This window comes from Cygnus olor, chromosome 8 (genome assembly GCF_009769625.2).
Source record: "Cygnus olor isolate bCygOlo1 chromosome 8, bCygOlo1.pri.v2, whole genome shotgun sequence".
In the NCBI taxonomy this organism is placed as follows: Eukaryota; Metazoa; Chordata; class Aves; order Anseriformes; family Anatidae; genus Cygnus; species Cygnus olor.
This window is the reverse complement of record NC_049176.1, coordinates 9,961,765-9,979,659: the sequence shown is the minus strand read 5'-3', so window position 1 is coordinate 9,979,659 and position 17,895 is coordinate 9,961,765. Positions and strand designations below refer to the sequence as shown.

Genomic DNA, 17,895 nt, shown 5'->3' with positions numbered 1-17,895 from the left:
TCTTGTCCCCAGGCTTTCTAATCCTGATGGAGGTCTTCAAGAAACGTGTAGATGTAGAACTTAGTAGCATGGTATAGTGGTGGACTTGAGTGCTAGGTTAGAGGTTGGAGCAGATGATCTTAGAGGGTTTCTCCAGCCTGAATAATTCTCTCATCTCTTAAGTCATATTCATTTTAATGGGCACCTGGGCCAGGTTGTCAGAGCCCCAAGTAGGCTTTGAACTCGGTAGGATTATTAAAATATTGGACACTTGGTGAAAAATAGCCGTGAAGAGTGTTTGCATGGCCCTCTGCTCCCTCCCCATCTCCTCGAGCTGCCCTGCCAGGCTCTGATTAACAGCAAGTCTGGGCTAGGGCTGGGAGCACGGCTGAGAGCTGCGTGGCCGTGGCTGTTTTTACTGCTAGATCTGGGGAAAGTTTTCAATCAGAGTGTTTATTCTCCAAATACATTCAGCCACAGGTCAACCCAAGCTATTTGCAGATCTGTGTCACAAAGATAGCCAAGTAGATACTATTATTTTTTGAAGTTGAAATGTTTTGGTTAGACATTTTTTAGCGTAGGTTCCTAAGAAAACAAGACTAGCAGTCGCGCTGTCAGCCTGCACTTCCCACTCCAACAACCTTTGACTCCGTGGGCCATTGAAAACTGTATTTGAAAGAAGGGTTTTGGGTCTCAGAAATATGATGTTCCTCTGTGTTTCATGAAAATAGGCAGCTGAGGAGAAGAAGGAGATGGCTTTTGTGCCTGAGCAGGGTGGGAGGGGGTGCTGCGGGATGATTTCAACCATTATTTAGACTCCAGAGAGACTCTGGAGCAACCCCCTCAAGCCATAACAATATTTGGAGACAGCCTTCATGTGTGCTGCTCCTTGTGGAGTAACTTGCTAAAGAAGCATGTTTCTGTAACTTTTTGGATTAGCAGAGGTTTCGGGGCCAGCAGCAATTTCCCCCACACCTTTGGGGAGCTGGGAGCAAGAGGCTCCCCAGAGTTTTAGACCAGACTCGGGCAGCAGTTACATACGGGTTTGGATGCCAAAAAAAAATCTTGAGGGAGAGGGAGGAGGGGAGGAAACCTGAGTCTCAGTAAGGGAGATAGTGGAGCAGTCATAAATACAGAAAATTTATGAATGTCTGCAAAAGAATGGGGACAATTTTCACCCGAGGCTGGAAATTCCTCTTTTATCTGAGCTGGAGCATCCTTCAGGCTCTTCTCCTTCCTTCCAGCACAAAACTGCGGGGGAGATGTGCCCTGTAGACGAGACGAGCAGCTGTCCATACACCCTGTGAGACTCCCCAACACCTTCCCGTCAGCGTAGGGCTTGTGCTGCTGATGATGATATATGGGGCAGAGGGTGAGGTCCCCACCCCAAAGGTGGGCACGGAGAGGGAGTGGAGGGGGTGCTTGGCCGGCTGGGGCACGCTCTGGGCATGCTGACCCATCGTGTCCTGGTCCCCAGGGAAGTGCAGTAGATGCACTCTGTGTTGGGAAGAGCCGAAGCATCCCTGAGCCCCAGGGATGTGCTGCAGCTCACCTCACCAGCTCCTCCACTCGGGGCTGCTGGAGGGGATGAAATTTCTTGGGTTGTTCTGAAGGAATAAAGGGAAAAAAAAAAAAGGATAAGTCTGTATGTTTAAGGATGTACCTGTATTTTAACGGGCATATTTCACTGTCTTTACTCCATGTCCTTCCAGTAGCTCTTAGAGACCCTAAAAGTGTCCCAAATGTTTCCTCTCCTGGGGACAGTTTTTGGTGCTTTTCCCTGGGTGGGTGCAAGCAGCTGTATATCCACAGGTCTTGCCTGCCATTTCCACGGCTGCAAGCCATCATGTTTCCACTGGAGAAGTTCTTTCCCTTGATTATAACGTGAGAAACATGGCCTGGGACAGGACCTATTAATACCACTGGCCTGCACCTCCCAAAAGCCCAAGGATTCAGACAGCTCTGAATTGTGTTTAAACTTGTGGCAGGTCAGCTCTGCCCCACGGAGACAAGGATGCTCTGGGATGGGCGTGCACACCCATGGCCTGGGTCTGTGCGTGCAGCAAACACCCACAGCCCTCCAGGAAGATTTGCTGTTGGAAAGGCTCTTCCAGTCATGGAGGTCAGAGCTGGAAGGAAAAAGGGGGAAAAAAAAAAGGGGGAGAAAGAAAACCTGAGATGCATGGGTTAAACGAGTTTTCTAGCGGTCTGGAAAGCAGATTTGCAAATTTTTGGTAGGATAAGAAAGGACTCTGACATCTTTGTTCAGCCTCTGCTGCCAAAAGTACTGCTTTTCACGAACAAAGACGTGATTTGAAGGAAGCAAAACTGTTTTTTTTTCTTCCCTCAGCCTTTAAGGCATGTTCTATATGATCAGCTGAAGTTTTGAGGAAAAAAAAAAGTGGAAATTTTCATTCCAAAATGCTACAACCAAAAAGTATCACAATTGTTGAAATTAGTTTTTCCCAGGGTGTTTCTTTGAAGCAACATGTGTTTCAGCAGTGACGTGATTTCTCAAGCAATAAAACCAAAAATTGGTCTCATCAAAAAGATATTGCTTCCAGTGGGAATGCTTCTAAGGACAATGGTCTAATTGGCAGGCCGGGCACCCTGACCTCATTGCAAACCTCTTGGGTTAGAGAATAGGAAGTGGAAATTTTCCTGTTGACTAAAACAGCTTTGGCGTTGGCTGTCCCTGAATTTGTGGACCGCAGCACAGAGATTTACAAGGTGTTAAAGAAAAGGTTGTGACAATTCCCTGCTCATGTAAGAAACACATCCCACAGGCGTGGGATCCCCAGGGTTTAACCTCTCTGTGGCGTGTCTGCTTTGTCTGACCTGATGTTTTCTCTCTTTCTCTCCACCCCGCAGTGCTATGGCCACCTACTCCGCCACGTGTACCAACGCCAGCCCAGCGCAGGGCATGAATATGGCCAACAGTATTGCCAACCTGAGACTGAAGGCAAAGGAATATAGTTTACAGAGGAATCAAGTGCCCACAGTCAATTAACGACTGGAGGCAGCTGCTTCGCAGAAGGAGAAAATACAACAGCACCCGTCCTGCTTCGCAACTTGTTTGTGCTGAAAGAAAAAAAAATACAAAAAAATACAAAAAAAAAAAAGCCAACCCCAACCCAGAACTGAACATTGGGACCGAAGCGGGAGCAAACTGAACCGCTCGTGAGTGACAAGGTTCCTCCTTCCTTTTGGGATAATGCCACCATTTTTTTTCTTGTTATTGTCAGGTTTATTGCTTCTGCTCAATATACTACGAGCTTCTTCAGTTAAGGACAGTCTCACCCTTGTTGTTTTCCATTTTTGTATGGGACTGCAAAAAGAAACCTCTGCTGATCTCAGCCTGCGGATGCCTCCTGCCCAGCACCATGCTGAGATGCAAAGCTTGCTCCCCCTGCCCCGGCTCACCCTAGAAGAAGAATTTGTTCGGTCACTGCTTCCCATTGTATCCACCCGACCCTCCATCCCCCTCCTGAGTCCCTCGTGCCACAGAGGCAGCGGTGTTCCCGTTAGACTGCGAGAATCCTGTTAGCGCGACGAGATGGGGGCATCCTTCCTGGGTTGCCTGGACCGGTCTGAGATGCAAGGAAGACCTTGGGCTTCGCAGTGTTGCGTTGCTTCCTTGAGGATTGCCGCCTCGAAAAGCCAAAGAAGAGAGAAAAGCCAGTGTGCGTTTGTGAGGGGGGTGGGATGTATTGGGGAGGTCGCTCTGTAGTGCCAGGAATAGGACTGTTAGGACACTCCTTTCTATGCCTTACGGTTTGTGCCACAGGGAGAGGCATTGTCCGGATGCATTTGTTTTATATATACTGTATATATTTATATATATAAGATATACATGCAAGCTTGGTTGGTGTTTTTTATTAAACGAAATAAAATCCATTGAAAATGTTTGGGATGTTTGTGCTGCATCCAGGTTCCTGGAGCCATGCGTTGAAATTCCAGCCGCAGCCTCTCTCACCCTTGTCACAACTCCTCCCGGTGGCCTCAGGCAGCACTAGAAATGGCCAGTACATTATCTTCCCGTGAGAAACCCCAGAGAAGTGGAGCTGGAGGGAGCCATGCTTCTATGCAGATTTTCCTCTTGGGCATTTGCATCTTCGTAGAGCAAGGCGAGGATCTTGCGTGCCAATCGGATAGGATCCTGGGGCTCTGGGGAACACGCAAGGAAAGGGAAACCCCATGGAAAGTCTCTGCCAGTCCCTCAGGATGGGTCATGTCTCAGCAGGGAGCATCCCACACAAAGACCTTGTCTCCCCCCGGTTCCCACAACACCCTCATTCTGCCTTCCCCACCTGCCCCACTGAAGTCAGCAGAGCTACTCCGTGGTCCAGGCTGGGTCACCGAGGAAGGAGGATGAAGCTCAGTCCTGAGGGATATTTCTGGTACGGTGTCTTAGGTCTGCATCTTGGCCTTTGCTGCGGACACGTTGGGCACGTGCAGATGTCTGACAGTAGGGTTTAATACTCTAAAATAATATGTTGCAGGAAATGGGACATAAATCTCTTTAGAGTGAAGGTGAAAATTAAACTGGCAGGGTATGAATGGAAAGCCAGCCAAAGTATCTGACCTAACACTGGAAAAAAAATAATAAACCCAAAGAGGTGTAAGTTGTGCTGGTGATTGCATGTGTTGCTGGTGGAAAGTTTTTTCTTCCTGCATGGGTATTTTTGAGGAAAGAAGCAACCCAGTTGTGACCAGGATGCAAATTTAAAAATAAGAGATTCTGTTTGCAAAGAGAACACAGGCAGGGAAAGTGAGACTGAACAAGCACTGCATTCAAAGAACTTCCTGATGTTATGTTTTGAGCTTTTTTTTCCCTTTTCTTCTATAGTCCAGAGGAGCTAGCACTTCTAAACCAAAATATTTCTACCATGAGTATGTGGTTCTAGCTCCCAGAGCCAGGTTATCACCTTGGAAATCTCAGCTTTCACTTGGAAACACACTCCTGGTTCCTGTCCCTACACAGAGACAGCGATTGGAGAACATGTCCTGCAAGATCAGAAAGAAAAAGGACCAAGTGCAATGTAATGTTACTCAGCTGGTTGTCAGTGCCTTGCCCTGATCCCCTCCCCTCTCCTTGCCTTGCTGCCTTCTGCTGGGATCCGCCAATGCCCCTGCAGTGACAGCAGCCTGAACATAGTCCCTGCGGTGTCCTGAGGCTGCCCAAGCGTCTGCCTCAGAGGCTTCAGCTGGGTCCTTCAGCATTTTGGTGACCTGTGGCTTTCCCCTGTCTTTGCTCACCTTTTCTGCAGTAGAAAAAAAAAATCACCCTGAGCAGCTTTCTTGGATGTCTGTGTAAGGGCGCCCCTTTCTGAAATTACCAAGAGGACAATTCGGAGAGCTCCTGGTACCCACTTCTGGGCAGAGGTATCCCCCCCCTGACCCCATGCTATGACCTTTACATGAAGGAGCTCACATAAATCCCTGAGCAAACCCTTGGTCACACTCCTCACTCCGGTCATGGGAGGAATTGCATTGACTTGCGTGGGGCTGCTCCCGCGGGAAGGTTGTGTAAGCGTTTGAACCTCCAGGCTTGGTGGGGTCTTGCCTCATCAAGATGCAAAGCAGAGCACCTGTGTCGGTATCACTTCACTTGCATTGAGCTGCTGAACAGAGCCCAGATGGATCAAGGGATGGGTTTTGTTGTTTCTTGCTGATGGCCAACACGCAGCGTCTCATTGTCTATCAAGCCAAAGTGAAACGTTAACATCATGTATTGTTTAACCTGTGTTTTACTGAACCTGTAAATATGTGGGCAAATGAAGGGCCTTATCCTGAAAGAGTGGAGTTCTCTGGGGTTTTAGGAGACTTGCAGCCACAGCGCCTAGGAGGCTCCCGGTTATCACCAAGTTTGGGTACGTTTGGGGAAAAAAATGGTTGAGGCACATTTGCCTGCTCTGAACAAGTGCTGGTTTCTCAACATCACCCTTCCCAAACCAGAAATAGGGACCTGATTCCCTCTAGGCGCATTTTTTGAGGACGGATGATTGATGAGGCTGCTGGGGCTTGGGACGTGACGCCATGGGAGGGATTCCCAGATGGAAACATGTCCTGTAAATTACCTCCAGCTTTGTGATGTAAAATGTACAGTGTTTGCACTAGGATAGAAATGATCATTTTCAATAAAAGGGGGGAAAGCCTCCGCCATCCTTTCTGCAAGCTGCCACCTGCGTCACATGTTGGTGCCCTGGGTCCTGCAGTGCGGGCTGGGCATGGGGAGCACCCTGGGGTGCTGTGGGGGGCTCGGGGCCGCCCGTCCCATCAGGCTGGGCATGGGGACACCATGCAAGACCTCAGGAGAGACGGGGACCCCTCTGCACTGTGCAAGCCAGAGGACATGGCTGGTGCCTCCAGGCCTGTACCCAAACCTCAGGATCCTTCTGTCAGTGTTCAGATGGAGCACAAGGTGGGAAGCATCCATGAAGACTTCCCCTAAAGAGCTGCTTTTTGGGAGGAGATGAGATGCCCCTGTGGTTTTGGAGCTGGTGCCTTCTGTGCTGGGGGCTGCCAGTGCGCGGGGCTGAAAGTGGAGCAGGAGGGGTGCAGGGGGGGGTCTCCTTCAGAGAGGAGAAGGGAGCTGGGGCTGAGCACCCTTAGGTGGGTGCTGCGTGGGGGGTGACCAGCAAGGAGGGGCAGAAGGAAGGGAAGCAGCAAATTAGGAGAGGAAATGCATCGGGTCCCACTGCCTGGATGAGGAGAAAAAAAGAGATGGGCTCAGCAGGGAGGAGGCTGCACTGCCAAGCAAGGGAGGTGCTCAGAAGAGGCTCAGAGGCTAACGAGGGCTAGTTAGTGCAGGAGGCTATTAAAATAGGAGCAGGTGGTAGCATAGAGCTTTTCCCTGGGGAAGGGCACAGAGCTGGGTGCAGCTGGTGAGTTGTGCTTCAGGGTGTAGGCCCCTGCTGTTGGAGGGGAGATGCTGGGGGGTCTCAGCCCCCTGGAGCTTTGTGGTTTTGCTCTGCTCCCTCATCTGGAGAGGGCCGAGGTTGCTGCGGTGCCTGGAGAAGTGCAGGGCCCCGGCTCAAGCAGGAGGCAATGGTGAGGCCCTGCTCCAGGGCCTGAGGGTTTCGGTGGCCTCCCTCGATGGCCTCTAAGGGATTTGTTTGGGGTTGAAAGCTGGGAATCCTGAGCACCGTGAGCCGGCCTCCTGCTGTGCTCCTGAGCCCTGGGTCAGGATAACCAGGGCAGGAGAGGCCTGGGGGGGGGCTGCGAAGGGGAGGTGGGCATCTCCATAGTCACCTGCAGCCAGCCATGCTTGCGTTCCTTACAAAGCCGATCGCTCACCCCTCTGGGGCTGAAATAATAGCGTCAACCCCTTCCTTGCTATTTCCTGGCTGTCAAAAGAAGGAGAATTGCAAATAGTGCAGCTTCCAAGTTGCTTTTGGGACTGGAATGGTTTGGACGGAGTTGAAACGAGCCTCAGATGTCCACAGCCGGCTCGCCTCAGCCAAGGAAGCCTTTGGGCAGGTGTCCACCACCACGGCGCCAGGGCTCCTCACCCCCACGGCTGCTGCTCAGCTATGAACCAGGAGAAACCACCCCACTGGGCTCCAGCTCCCAGTTTGGCTTGGATTTCTCCACAGGACCCATGGCCGGGACTGTCAGAGCGTCATCAAGATATGGGGCCCTGCAGGTGGAGGCCAGCCTCGCTGAGGAAACAGCAGCGGGGTGGGGATGGGGTCAGGCCGGGTAGGGGCTGCCTGCAGGAGGGGAACAGGGGCTCCTCAGCACCCCAACCTGCTCAGAAAATGCAGGTTTCCACTGTCCTGGCCAAAAAGCTTAGCAGAGGAAGCCCATGGCTGCATCCTACTGACGCTGTTGAGCTCTGACACTACACCCATATGGTGTTTTCTTACCCTGTGGGAGTAGGCACCTAACTCACTTGGGCTCTGTTGCTCTAGGAAAGTCACCTCCTGCTTGCCACCCGCTGGCGAGGTTTTGCACTGCTCAGCATGGCCTTTGCTCAGGACCCCAAGTACCTCATCCATCGCCCTTCCCCTGAGGATGAACGTTTGAAAGCAGCAGCTGAACATGAGACCTCTTGATTTGAGGCTTCCTTCCAGTGAGAATCCAAGTCGGGGAGATGCTGAAGGAGGGCCCTGCAGCTGGGCAAGTCCTCCCTCCTGTTCTGGGGTGGGTTTCTATCTGCTCTCTGAGCCTGAAGCCCAGAACCTGGGGTGCTGCAGGAGGAGGTGGGCTGTTGGCCAGTCCCAAATTGCATCGTGCCCTGGGGAATGTCCCCTCTTGGGAGCCTGGGTGGGCTTCCTTAGAAAGCCAGGGGCAAGGACCTTATGGTGTGCCCATGTCCTCTTCCCCACCCTTGGGGTTTCCTGGGATGCTGCTGGGACCAGGATACCCCAAGGTGCAGTACCCACTGTGAGGACATCACACCATCTAAGATCCAGGTGCTGATACTTTTTTCTTTCTTAAATAAAGCTATAAAGTAAGGGATTTTCCCCTTTAAAGGTGGTAACAGGTTACACCTTGCCCTGTGCCCCCCTGCAGCCTTCCCACCATATGCTGGGGTCCCATGGTCGATGCTGGGCTGGGACCCCAAGACATCCAGCTGTGGTGATGAAGCTCAAATGCCTTCAGTAGGGCCAGGGAGATCGATGTCCCTGTGTCATGGCAGGGAGAGGCACAGTGGGAGTTAACAGCGGGCTGAGGGATGACAAACGGCAACTGGCATTTTATAATCTCATCCTTTTTTTTTTTTTAACAACTTTTTTTTTTTTTTTTTAGATTAGAGTTACTCTTTCCAGTGCCTTGGCCAAACAAAGCAGCCACATGAGAAGGAGATGAGCTCTCCTCCGTCCCTGGGCAGGAACGGTCACCCTATGCTCTTGAGGTGACTCCCCATAGCATTGCTGGCAGTGCTGTGGTTTCCCTCCAGGGACTGGGGATGGGCCTGGTAACATGTGTGTACTATGGACAAGCTATAGGTGTAGGCAGGATTCATCATGGGATGGGATGGGAGCCCCTCCCTGGGGGGGGAGAGCCCTCCTGGGCCACGCCAGGCCCTTATCTGGAGGCAGGGTGCAGCTCTCCAGGCTGGCAGCAGATTTATTGCCATGTCCAAGGGCTGTGTCTAAAGCCGGCTGAAAAATGAAGTTTCTTTTCCTGTGGTAGCGTCCAAGATTTCTGATTTTTTGACTTCATCCCAAATTGGGCCGAGGAGTGGAAATCTCTAAAAATACCACGATGAAAATGCAAATATGCACAGGCACGGCTAGGGTGCTGACACGATAGATTTTTCCAGCCTTGCTGAAGTGGAGCACGTCAAGCCTTTGAAAAATAAACTCCCAGGAAGGCTGTTGTGTGCCTGCCATGGCCATATGTCACTGAGCCTCAAGTGAGATGTCCGAGCAGGATGCCTCATGTCTGGAGCCTGGTGGGACAAAGGCTGTTTGCTCCAGCACCATTCCCATGGGCAGCTGTAGGTGTCTCCTCCAACTGCTCCACAAGCCCTGTGGTCAGTCCAGGTGGCTGGATCTTACTCTTCTCCTCCAAGATAATGACACACAGGGACAAAATGGTATTACAGGCTTAGAGGACAACCTGGGTCCTGGTCCTTCCCCATCTCCCAGCTCGTTTAAGGCCATGAGAGCCGCACAGGTTCTCACCCAGGCTGAGCTGAGACATGGCAGGAGGAGCAGAGCCCCTGGAGATCAGGCTGCTGGGTCAAGTTGAGAAGGACCAGGTTGGGAGTCGAGGTGATGCACTTACCGGGGATATTTTTTGTTGTGGTGGGGTTTCACTGACCTAACACAAATGCTCAAGAAGGTTTTCAGAGGTAAAAATCCACCCAGGGCAATGACTTGGTAAAGATCCTGGAGGTCAGCACACAATGCACCACAGATCCACATAGGGCTTCACCAAGGAGAGCTTGCTTACCAAGCATGGCAGGCTCTAATAATAATAGTAATAATAATAAATAATCTGTCTTTGGCTTCCCCTCCCTCTTCTCGATGACGAATGGCTTGCAGTGTGGAGGAGAAGCAGCTGTTGACGGGGAGCGGGGTGGCTTCTCTGGGGTTTATTGTTTTAATCATGACCCAAGCAAAAGTGACAGCCTGAAGATGAAATGTCTGCTGAAAGGAAACCATAACTCCGGGTGACTCCACTTAGCTGTGTCACTGGTGAGGGTGTATTTGTGTTGGACACAGCGGATCGTGATCTCAACTGGCCGTTCGCTGAAACTCTCCTCCTGCCTTGGTGTTGTTGGGCTCGAGATGTCTCTGGGAGCTCTTGGACCTGCCTGGAGCCTCGCGTTGGAGCTGGTCCAGCCTCGGTAGGTCTGGTTCCTGAGGGGTTCAGTGCTGTGCTGAGGTCAGGAAGCCACGATGCTGAGCGGGGCTTTGTAATCCCAAAGGAGGCAAGGCAGGCAGGGTGGAGTTCATTGGGTCTGCTCTTCATCCAAGGGGAAGGACCCTCCTGGAGGGCCTTGGGGCTGGGTCTTGTTAAGGTGTAGAGGGATGAGCATCAGGGAAACCAGCCTACAACGGGCATCCCACCACCCGGCCGGCTGATGGGGACCTCTGCATGCCCCACCGCCTGGCACAGAGGGGGTTAAACAGCGCACATTGCTGCAATGTGTTCGAGCTGGCCCATCTTCCCTCCAAGCACCATAAATATGGGGGAGAACAGTTTAAAAATAGCATCCTCCATGTTCCTGAAAAAATGTTCTCATGTGCTCTGCTGGCTGAAACCACTGTTACGAAACAGATTATTTCCCAGCAGCCGTCATTCGCACTCCAGCCCAGGCTGGGATGCTGCTTGTTACGAGAGCCATTACCGAGAATGGAACAGGACCAGAATAGAAAAGTCAGCAAAGTTGTTATTTTCCTAATTAAAAAAACACATCCCAGTCCACTAATGGTGCCAGGACACTCGCGTTCCTTCCGCTGGACAGGAGCCTGGGCAGCGCCTTCGTGCAGCGCTCGACCTCCAGCCCCCCCAGGGGGGTGAGCATGCATGTCCCCACATATGTGAATACCCCTGCACATCCCGGGGAGGCTGTGCACCCAAGGGTGGCTCCTTATTCAGCTGTTTTCCCTTTGGGGAAGGTGTTGTAAGCTCAAGCTGATTTTGTCGCATGCGTTGGCTTTTGAAGCCACCGGGGAGAAGCGTGGGCAGAACGGGAGCAGGAGGGTGCTCCAAAAATGTTTGGGGAAAATGTTTGGTGTCCAAAAATGTTTGGGAAACATGTGCTGCATGTGTGCAACTGATGTCTACTTGTGCTGTGCTGATGCACGCAGTTATTTCCTTCAGTTACATCTGTAGGTACGTGAGTCGAGAGAGCAGCGGTGAGATTAGATTTTTATGAGGTTCTTGCTCTGTTTTGCATGGCTCCTCTCCTGCATGCTCCCATCCTGCACAGGCTGTTGGGTGGTGCAGGCAGCACTGGGCAGCATGTTTGCAGGCACACCATGCTCATTGTGCTGCACAGGGGGTGGTTTGCATGCAGACCTGCAACCGAACTGCAGCATAGCCTCCAGCCCAGACCTCGAAGGTCCTGACTGCTCGCCTATCTGCCAATTCTACAGGCCCCCATCGACTACCAGCAGGTAGCACGGACCCATTGGGGCAACCAAAAGGAGGAAGAGGAGGAGATAAGTGCTGGGGAGGGATGGGGTGAGCACCAAGGGGTGATCTGTAAGGCTTTGGGGCTGGGGGAGTGCCTGGGATGAGCCCTTGTGTCCCTGCGCCCAGCTGCTGCCATGGGGCTCGTGTCATGAGCGGTCATTTTTGGGAAGGGAGGAGTTTGTATCAGTGTGGCTGAAAAGCTGCCTTCTCACCACCTTTGTTGTTGTTGCTGTTGTTCACCTTGCCTAGTCTTCCAAAAAAAGGATTGGAGGGAATTGTTTAAAAAAAAAAAAAGAAAGAAAAAAAACCTCTCACTGTTTTTCCTGGCCAAAAAATACTCTGAACAAACAAATCTGCAATGTAAACCTCCCCCTCCCCTCTGAAACTTTTATGTACTTAAACGTCACTGTTCCAGCAAATCCTAATACCCATGGTTTCTTTGACACCAAGTGACTCTGCTCATGCTTGTTTTTCCTGGGATGCCTTCAAGGTACGAGTCATTAAACAAGCACTGCTTGAAGATGCTGGCGTGCTGGCCACGTCTCGTTACGGATGAGTAACAGGGAAGTTAAGTGATTAGCAGCAATTCCCACATTAATGATGAAAATGATGGGGAAGGAGCAACGTTTTGGAGCACGGCATGCCAGCTCAGTGACCTGGGGAGCATTGGATCCTCCTGATGACAGAGCCTGCTTGGGGCAGGCGATCAAATCCCAGCCATCAAGCAAGGCGCTCGCCCTCCCGCTGCCCTTTTTCCCTCTGCTGCTCCCAGGGGGTGCTGCTTGCTCCTGTGCTCTGCTCTGGAGCCTCGTTTCTCCCCCCCAGCACCTGCTTCTCACAAACTCCATTGCTTTGATGCAGTTGTTTTAATCCCGTGGGTCTCACTGATGATTTACGTCTAGGCTGAGACCCAGAGGGAACGAGTTTGCCCTGAGGAAAATTTGCCTTGGAATGCACGTGGGGCATTGGGACCAGAGGAGCAGCAGAGCCCCAGAGCTGAAGTCCTGGGGTGCAATCCAGCTTCTCACAGGCTTAGTGAGCTTTGACAAGTCAACACAGCTCTTGCCAGCTCTCCTGCACAAAGGAGAACATTATTTTTTTTCTCTTTCCCCTTACACTTTCAAGAGTTTCTTTGGTTTGATTTCTAGCAGGAAACATCTGACAGGGAAACTGCTACGACTCCAGGCAAACCTCTTGTGCCCATACACCAGCAGAGGAGGCTGTCCCAGCAGAGGTGAGGATCTCTGGGACTTGCTGCAGAGGAGAATTTGTCTCCCAGGCAGTGTCCCCCGGCACAGCCCAGGCGCAGGAGCTCTGCTGTGCAGGGACCGCTCTGGAAAGCCACGGGCAACACTGAATGTGGGTCTTTGTCATGCTGCCTGTTCCCAAATGCTGTGTCTTGCACTCGCATTGCAGAGTTGTGAAATGGTCAGTTAGGAATGTGACTGGGGGACGTGGTCCTTCTCCATCTAGTGGAAGTGGGTGTCCTGGAGCCCCACTGCTGCCTCCTGGGCTCTGTCCCTGCTCTGGGCATCCTGACGCTGATGTCCCACTGTCTTTCTTTTCCCAGGTGCCCTGTGTCTGCAAACCCACAGTGAGGTCCTTCCACCTCACCTGCACCCGCAGTCACAAAATGATTTGGGTTGGGAGAAACCTTAAAAATCACCCAGTTCCAGTTCCAGCCCCCTGCCATGGGCGGGGACACCTCCCACCTGCCCAGGTTGCCCAAGGCCCCATCCAGCCTGGCCCTGGGCACTGCCAGGGATGGGGCACCCACGTCTTCTCCAGGCAGCCTCACCACCCTCACAGTAAAGTATTTCTTCCTAATACCTAATTTAAATCTACCCTCTTTTAGTTTAAAACCACTACCCTTTTTCCTATCACTACATGCCCTTATAAAAAGTCTTTCTCCAATCCTTTTCCAGCTGCCTGGAGGTACCAGCTGGGGCAATGGGAACATGATGGCCTTGGGTAGTGAGAAAGAGCGGAGAGGGAAAGGTCACTGAGCTCCTCTCTCTGTTTCTTCCAGGAGCAGCCCAGGAGTTATGGTATGATGACCAGGTGACGTACCTTGAGCCGCAGCTGTGTTTTGGCCACACCTGTAGGTGTTGAAGATGCTGATGTACCTGCCTAAAGCATGAAGCTCTTCTGGATTTCATTTCCATTGCAGGTATCTTTCAAATCGAGGGGATGCTCGAAAGGACGACGTGGCAGCAGCGCAGTCACCACAAGACTCTCCGAAGAGAGAGCAAGAGCGAGGTGACAGCCATCGCCTCCCTCCTGGGGCTGGGTCGTGGTGGGTTTTCCATCTCTCTTCCTTACCAATCCCAGAGCTGGAGTGACTACCCACTACAAAATGCTTTCCACCACCAGGCAGCTCCCTCAGACCTCGTGTTTGGTGTTATTAATGAAAACCATTGGCAGGGCAGCGTGTCGGCAGGCTCCAGGACGTGGTGTCCCCGAGGACTTGCCCTGGAGCAGTAAGATCCCGTGCTCTCGGTGTCTCCTCCTGTAACCCTACCTCTGGCGGGCCATGTAAACCCCTCTTGGATCGCTGATTGGACATAAATCTCCCCAAAACCGCGATGCTTACCAAAGATTATCACATGATTGAGACATAAATCCCACGTCAGCTCAGCGAAATATCTGCGGCGATGGAGTTAAACGAGTCAAGACAGCTCCTTAACCATTCCCAAACATTAAAACGCAGACGAGGAGCACACGAGGAGCAGCACAGCCGAGATGCTTTCGGAGCAGCCATTTATCACTTTTGTACAACCAGACATAAACAGGGCTATGGCTTCTGGCTCTGCCTTGAGCTTCCAGGCAAGGTGATACAGAGGCTGGAGGGGCTGCGTGGTTGCAGGCTGGGGATTTGGGGTGGCATCATTGCTGCTGCAGAAAGGAGAGGGCTGCTGCTGGATGGTGCCATGGCTTCTGCTGCTTCCACTGCCCAGAGGTAATCTTCCCAGGGTAGGGATGGAGATGTGGGGAACTGTGAGAGCTGGGCAGCTCCGAAAACCCACAATGAGATATGAAATCAAATACTGTGTGTCATTATGGCTAAGTAACAAGAAAAGTTTGTTTGTTTTCCTGAGTAAGAGAAAAGAAGATGAAAAAAAGACTCTTTCTGTGCCATATTTTAGAATCTCAGGTTGTGAATGAATCCACATCTCTGGCCCTGTGCTAGAGCAGTCTGTGATGGTAGAGGTGGCTAGATGCAGGGAATGAGCCCAGGGAGCTGCAGCAGGCATCTGAAGGGGATTTGCAACCCCTCTGGCTCTGTTACCTTCTCCTTGAGCAGCTTCACCAAGGATCCCCTAGTTTTTGGAGTCTCCTCACTTCTCACACTTTGCTTTTTCACACAATGAAGAATTTTATTTATTTATTTATTTTTATCTCCTGAAGCACAGGTGAAGCTGTGTTTCTCTTCCAACCCTCTGACCCTCCATCATCCAAGAGCATCTCATGTCCTGCAGTGTCTGGTGCTCGGGGGCTGCCAGCTCCTTCTGCAGGCACTGGGAATTGAGCTGGAGCTAAGGAGCCTCTGCACAGCCTGCCAGGGAGATCTCCCCACTGGAAAATGGATTGGCCCCATCACCAGCTGGAGCAGCCCCATATTGTGGTGTTTGTCTGAGGCCAGGGGCTGGGCAGGTGGAGATTTCAAGCCCCTTCCCTCCAGGACACAAAGAACTACTATTTGGCCATTTCTGCACCCGTTACAGCCCTTGATGGTGTGAAATGTCAGCAGTGGGCTTCGCCCAGCGTTTATGTAAACTCTGAACTGCATGGGGCTGCGGGGCTGGGCTATAAATCTCCTTGAAGGGGGCTCTTGCAAGGTTGCTTGAGCTGAAGCTGGAAGCAGAGGGGTGTAAATTTCCCTATCAGCTTTCCACGGCCCCTGGTGGAGCATCCTCCCAGGGGATGCAGCGAGGAGATGCCATCTTTGTAGGGTCTCCACCACATGTCTGGCTGGAGACCAGGGTACCAGTCCTGCTCTGTGCTCTTCACGTCTTACCTGCTCTTCCCTACAGGCAGAAAACACATGGTGGTGTATTCTCCACTTCTCCACCAGACTATTTTCGGGTCACTGAGTAGCAGCGCTTTAAAAAATATAATATACAAGCGAAAACTATTGCAAGTGCCCCGAGTGACTTAGGAGGCTCTTTTCAAAAGGGAGTTGCTCTTGGGAGACAAAGTCCTTTTGAGACAATGCTCTCAAAAATCAAGTGCTTTGGAAGTTTGGCATCTGTGAACAAGCTGCCTGGCAGAGGGCAGCAGTGGAGGTGCCTGAACTGGTATTTATTATGAACTGGTATTTATTATATTTACTGGTAAATGCATGCAAGTGAGAAGGAAGGAAAATCGCTGTCAGCACTGTACTGCAAGTAACTTAATCATGCAAATCACCTTTTTAATATCAGCGTTAATATGAATTTGAGACTTAAGCACCATGCAATCCCCCAAATGTGTATTAAAAAGGGAATCACGTCACACTACAGCTTGCTTATACCAGCCCTATGGTCCCAATCGCGTGGGCCGGACCCCATCACTGATGTTTGCATCCCGCTGTGCACACATGGGGCTGGACCTGTAGCCACAAGTGGAGGAAAAGCCCAGCCTAGGGAATGTCAGCAAATTAACAAATCAAGCCGTTTCTCCTCCAAAACTCTGCTGGCTTCTTCCCATCCAGCTGTGCTTTACTCTGTGGGCTTGACCCCTTTCCTCAGGGCCAGAGTTCAAGTGACCTACGTCTCATTTCTCACTGCCGCCTTATGAGTGTTTTCATAACACTTTTCTCCTTCCCAGCTTTGGGGACCTGCCAGAGCCCAGCCAAAGCCGAAATCCTTCTGCTCTTTGACATCGGTCTTTGCTCTCTGTGGGATGTTTCCTGGAGGCTCGCGGGAGGTGGCGTGTAGGCAGCGGGGGAACGGGGGCTCGGAGATGGTGGTGATGCTTCGTGGTCCTATAAATGGTTGGAGAGCACTGGGACTGGTGTGGGGCTGTGCCGGGGTAGTGCAGAACACCAGGTGAGGAGGGAGAGGGCAAGGAGAGGGAGGATTTGATGTACTGTCATGGTGTGCTGCCCACACGTGGACCTGGGGAACCCAAAGGTTGGCACTGGAGCCACATCTGCCTCACTAAAGGCTGGACGGGGTGGTAGGAATTGCTGTGGGAAAGCTGGGAGGAGAGAGGGCAAGCCACAGCTCTTCAGAGAGGAGATGGGGAAGGGGATAGGGGTGGAGATGGGGATGGAGATGGAGATGGGAAATGGGGCTGTGCCCCTACATGCCTGGAAGGGGGCAGCAGGAGTGGGAAACTGTAGTGAAAATGGCACTGGGGACTCCATGAGAAGATGCTGGCTTACCTGCTGGAGAATGAATTGCATTAATGATATAATCCACCTGGATTTTACAGGGACTGGAATGTTGTGCATTTCTTCTGCTTTCCACCTGTGCTGCTCTTTGCTTGAACGTTTTTTTTTTCCTATCTGTGCAGGTATATACCCTCCTCTCCCTGTCAGCTGGCCAAATCCACTGCGGCCCTTCCCAAGCATTGCAAACAGGTAAGTTTGCCTGGCTCCATCAGCAGGGCACGGAGCACATGGGGCTCATTGGTCACTTTGTGGGATGGGGAAGCCACCGTGTCTGCCCTGGGCCCAGCATCCTTGGATCTGGAAACGCCCCTGGTCCACACACACACAGAGGAGCCATCTTGTGATGGCTCTGCTCACCAGACGTCCCTGCAGCCCATGGACGCCATCCCACGTACCAGAGCCTGTGCTGGCGTCAGCAGCCCTGCTCTCTGACATGGGAGCAGCCAAACACCACTTTTGGCATCCCCGGCTCGCTTTGATGTCCTGCGGTGCTGCCCCGAGCTCGTGCACCCCAACCCGTGCTATTCCCCCAGGCGGTCCCCCCCTTTCTCCATGGCCATGAGAAACATCCTCCTTGTGGTGTTTCCGAAAGGAAAAAATGTCCTTGGCTGCTGTAAATAGCGCAGAGAAATGATTTCTCATGGTCCTGCTAGAACCAACATTTCTGTTGCTTGAGCCTCGTGAGCTCAGTGGGCAAATGTCAGTGGGGAGCTCTCCTCTGTGGCGGGGCCCTTCCCATGCTATGGACTTCAAGCGGGTTTTTGGGGTACCCTGGGGAGCCCAATGGAGCCAGGTGCTGGGGGAATACACAGCCCTTCCCTCTGAGACGTCAAGCACTACATAGGGAAAATGGATGTGTGCACTTTGTGTGTGGCAAAAGGAGCTTGGAGAGGCTCATTAAGCTTGTTGCTGGATAATTAGGTGTTGAACTCGTGAGT

At 51.8% G+C, this 17,895-nt stretch overlaps 1 protein-coding gene and 1 long non-coding RNA gene across 4 annotated transcripts in view; both read left to right on the top strand.

Moving 5' to 3' along the window:
* The window catches only part of PRRX1 (paired related homeobox 1), a 36,205-nt gene extending 32,318 nt beyond the window's left edge, over window positions 1-3,887 (top strand). For 2 of the 3 annotated variants that reach the window (XM_040565608.1, XM_040565609.1), the window contains exon 4: window positions 2,851-3,887. In XM_040565608.1, coding sequence (XP_040421542.1) covers window positions 2,851-2,989 — 139 coding nt within the window. In that variant the 3' untranslated portion in view covers window positions 2,990-3,887. The remainder of the gene's footprint in view (window positions 1-2,850) is intronic. The other variant, XM_040565610.1, reaches the window with a different exon arrangement.
* Window positions 3,888-10,697: 6,810 nt separating this feature from the next.
* On the top strand, window positions 10,698-14,683 carry LOC121074012. Its single transcript, XR_005822054.1, has 2 exons — window positions 10,698-12,814; window positions 13,610-14,683. It is a non-coding gene; the product is annotated as an uncharacterized LOC121074012 (long non-coding RNA).
* Window positions 14,684-17,895: the final 3,212 nt, after the last annotated feature.